Source organism: Cyprinodon variegatus, unplaced genomic scaffold (genome assembly GCF_000732505.1).
Source record: "Cyprinodon variegatus isolate N-32 unplaced genomic scaffold, C_variegatus-1.0 Scaffold1212, whole genome shotgun sequence".
Lineage (NCBI taxonomy): Eukaryota > Metazoa > Chordata > Actinopteri > Cyprinodontiformes > Cyprinodontidae > Cyprinodon > Cyprinodon variegatus.
The window spans coordinates 160,637-163,455 of NW_015151665.1; the positions used below are offsets into that span (position 1 = coordinate 160,637).

The 2,819-nt window shown below is 47.3% G+C and overlaps 1 protein-coding gene across 1 annotated transcript in view; it reads left to right on the plus strand.

Moving 5' to 3' along the window:
* Positions 1-2,819, plus strand: part of phb2 (prohibitin 2) — a 26,397-nt gene that overhangs the window by 9,795 nt on the left and 13,783 nt on the right. Inside the window, exons 3-5 of the mRNA XM_015401361.1 lie at positions 549-781; positions 1,645-1,774; positions 1,855-1,958. Coding sequence (XP_015256847.1) covers positions 549-781; positions 1,645-1,774; positions 1,855-1,958 — 467 coding nt within the window. The remainder of the gene's footprint in view (positions 1-548; positions 782-1,644; positions 1,775-1,854; positions 1,959-2,819) is intronic.

The following is a 2,819-nucleotide window of genomic DNA, read 5'->3' on the forward strand; positions in this document are numbered from 1 at the left end:
AGACTGGATTATATTAAACTGAACTTCCAATTTTCACCACTGTTCGGCACCAAGTAACCTCTCCTCTGATCACGGAGCATCCGGCTTGCTTGGTCTCGCAATGAATCCTGGGTAAACTAAGGATAGCGAGGATACATCAGACCCGTCCTTCAAATTGGACAAAAAGAAGGACGCATTTTAAGGCAGCATAACGAGGACTCTTGGAATCTTACCAGACCTCAGCGCCGCACTATGACGTCATCGTCCTTCGAATCTGGCCTTCTAATGATGCTCACCTCAAGCATAACAAAAAGCATTATGCATTATGTATTGTGTCGGACCAATGACATCAGACCAATGACATCAGACCAATGACATCAGACCAATGAAACTTTAGACCAGCAGTGTCCCTACCAAAGCTGAAATCAAACCTATCTCCTTGCTTCTCACTCTCTGACCTTCTCTACATGTGTGCTGCCTTCAGGAGAAGTAGGAGAAACTAAAGCTTTGAGTGAGCTGGTTGGTTGCTATGGAAACCAGGGCAATGTTTGGTTCATGTTGAAATATAGTGGACAGGAAGCTGCTCCTGACGGCGCCGCCGCTCTCCGTGTTTGCAGACCTGCAGATGGTGAACGTGACGCTGAGGGTTCTGTCGCGGCCGCTGGCCTCCAACCTGCCCGTCCTCTACCAGCAGCTGGGCCAGGACTACGACGAGCGCGTGCTGCCCTCCATCGTCAACGAAGTGCTGAAGAGCGTGGTGGCCAAGTTCAACGCCTCGCAGCTGATCACACAAAGAGCTCAGGTACCCAGAACTATGAGCTAGTAGCTATGAAAAGGTTAATTATTCAGAAAAGCATCCTCAGTGATGCCTGATAGATCGTCTCCCTGCTTCCTTTTCACCATAATGTCTGTTTAAATGCACCTATGATGCATCTCATGGTCTCATGTGGCTGGTTTGGTTTAAAGATGGCTGTTAAATAGCAGAACTCCCTGAAACGCTCAGGTTACACAGAGTGAGAGGTTAGACCGCCATTAGACTTTTCTTTGTACCAACAGGAATTTAAACTACTTTCATCTCTGATCATCTGAATTCTTTACATTCATAATGTCGTGTAACTTTGTCTAATGATGCTAGTTTCATCCCTCTAACCAGTTCTCCTGTCTGATATTTAAGGTTTAACTCTTAGAAACTGAAACTCGTGGGAAGAAATGGGGTTTGATGTTCTTAGAAGAAAATAAAAAAGTATTTTATATCTGAAGCAGGACGGCGCAATAATGACGTTACAAGGCTCGGTCCAAATCCGCTATAAACAAAGACGTTGATCTAGTTTAAAGCAAATTTGGTTTCAGCACCATCTAAGTTCTGGTTCTGGTCGATGTGGGCAAAGCTTATACCGCCACATACAGCAGCAGCCATTCAAAATGGCCGTTCCTGTTCAACTGGCAGCAGAGTCCCCTAAAACTGTCTGCAAATCATGACAGAATATTTTAGATTGTAGGGGAGCCGCCATGGTCCCATCAAGGAAAGCGAGGAACTTTGAATGGCTACTACTGTATTTCTCAGATGGATATAAACAATATAAAGGGGGGTGTTGGTTCTGGTTTTATTTCCTGTCCTGGTTCTGGTTCTCCTCCAGTCGGTTCTGAGGTGTGTGGATCCTGCAGGTGTCTCTGTTGATCCGGAGGGAGCTGTTCGAGCGCGCCAAAGACTTCAACATCATCCTGGACGACGTGGCCATCACCGAGCTCAGCTTCAGCAGGGAGTACACGGCCGCCGTGGAGGCCAAGCAAGTCGGTGAGTGGACCAGAACCCCTCCCTGCTCCACGGACGCTTCCAGAACCTCCTCTAAGCTGACTGGGGCTGTTCTCCTCCAGCCCAGCAGGAGGCGCAGCGCGCTCAGTTCTACGTGGAGAAGGCCAAACAGGAGCAGAGGCAGAAGATTATCCAGGCTGAAGGAGAAGCTGAAGCTGCAAAGATGGTGAGTTACGGACCTGAGCCCGGTTCTGATCCGCTCTGGGGGGCAGAGTGGATCTTTGAACGGTCTGAAGATGTTTCAGCCAATCAGGATGAAGCTCTGATCCACTGGGTCTGACTCAGACGTGCAGGAAGCTCCGTGTTCTACAGAACTTCAGCTGTTGGCCCGGGTTCTGAGTGTTCACTCCACATGTCCATCAGCATGATGCTGCCACCACCATGTAACTGTGGAGAGCTTCTACTGTCCTGACCCCATGGCCACAGTGCTGCCAGGGCAGAACCTCCCACAGGTTCTGGGGGGTTCTGACAGGTCCATGTTTAATTCCTTTAGGATTTTAATATTAAAAACATTCCATAGAAGATAAAATCAATCCCCTGGACTTTTTCTCCAAGTCTGAAGATGTTTTGTTTCCCATCCAGGAAGATTTTTTAATTCAAAATGTTAGAAATGGCGTTTAGTTCCAGGCTCTATCCAGTAGCCCAACAAAAACTCAAGAGAATTTTCTCAAGACAGAAAATCCCAGAACATTTTAAACCAAACATCCTTAAACAGAGACTAGTGCATCATGAAGACAAAAACCCCCCAGACTGATTATAAGCGAAGTGTCTGCAGCTCAATGCAGTGAGGAATGATCTGATGTTTATATTGGAGAAGGCGGGGGGACTCAGATTTCGGCTTTAACAAACTGAAAATGCAGCAATGGAGTTGATGCCTTCCTGCTATCATTGCAACCCCAACTCCTTTACAGGAGAACAGAAGACCTAACCTGTTCATCCAGGCCAACTATTCCCGCTTTAACAACCCCCCTTCCAGAGACATATACCCCGTTTACACTACCCTTAAAAAACTGAGCCGAGACCGGTC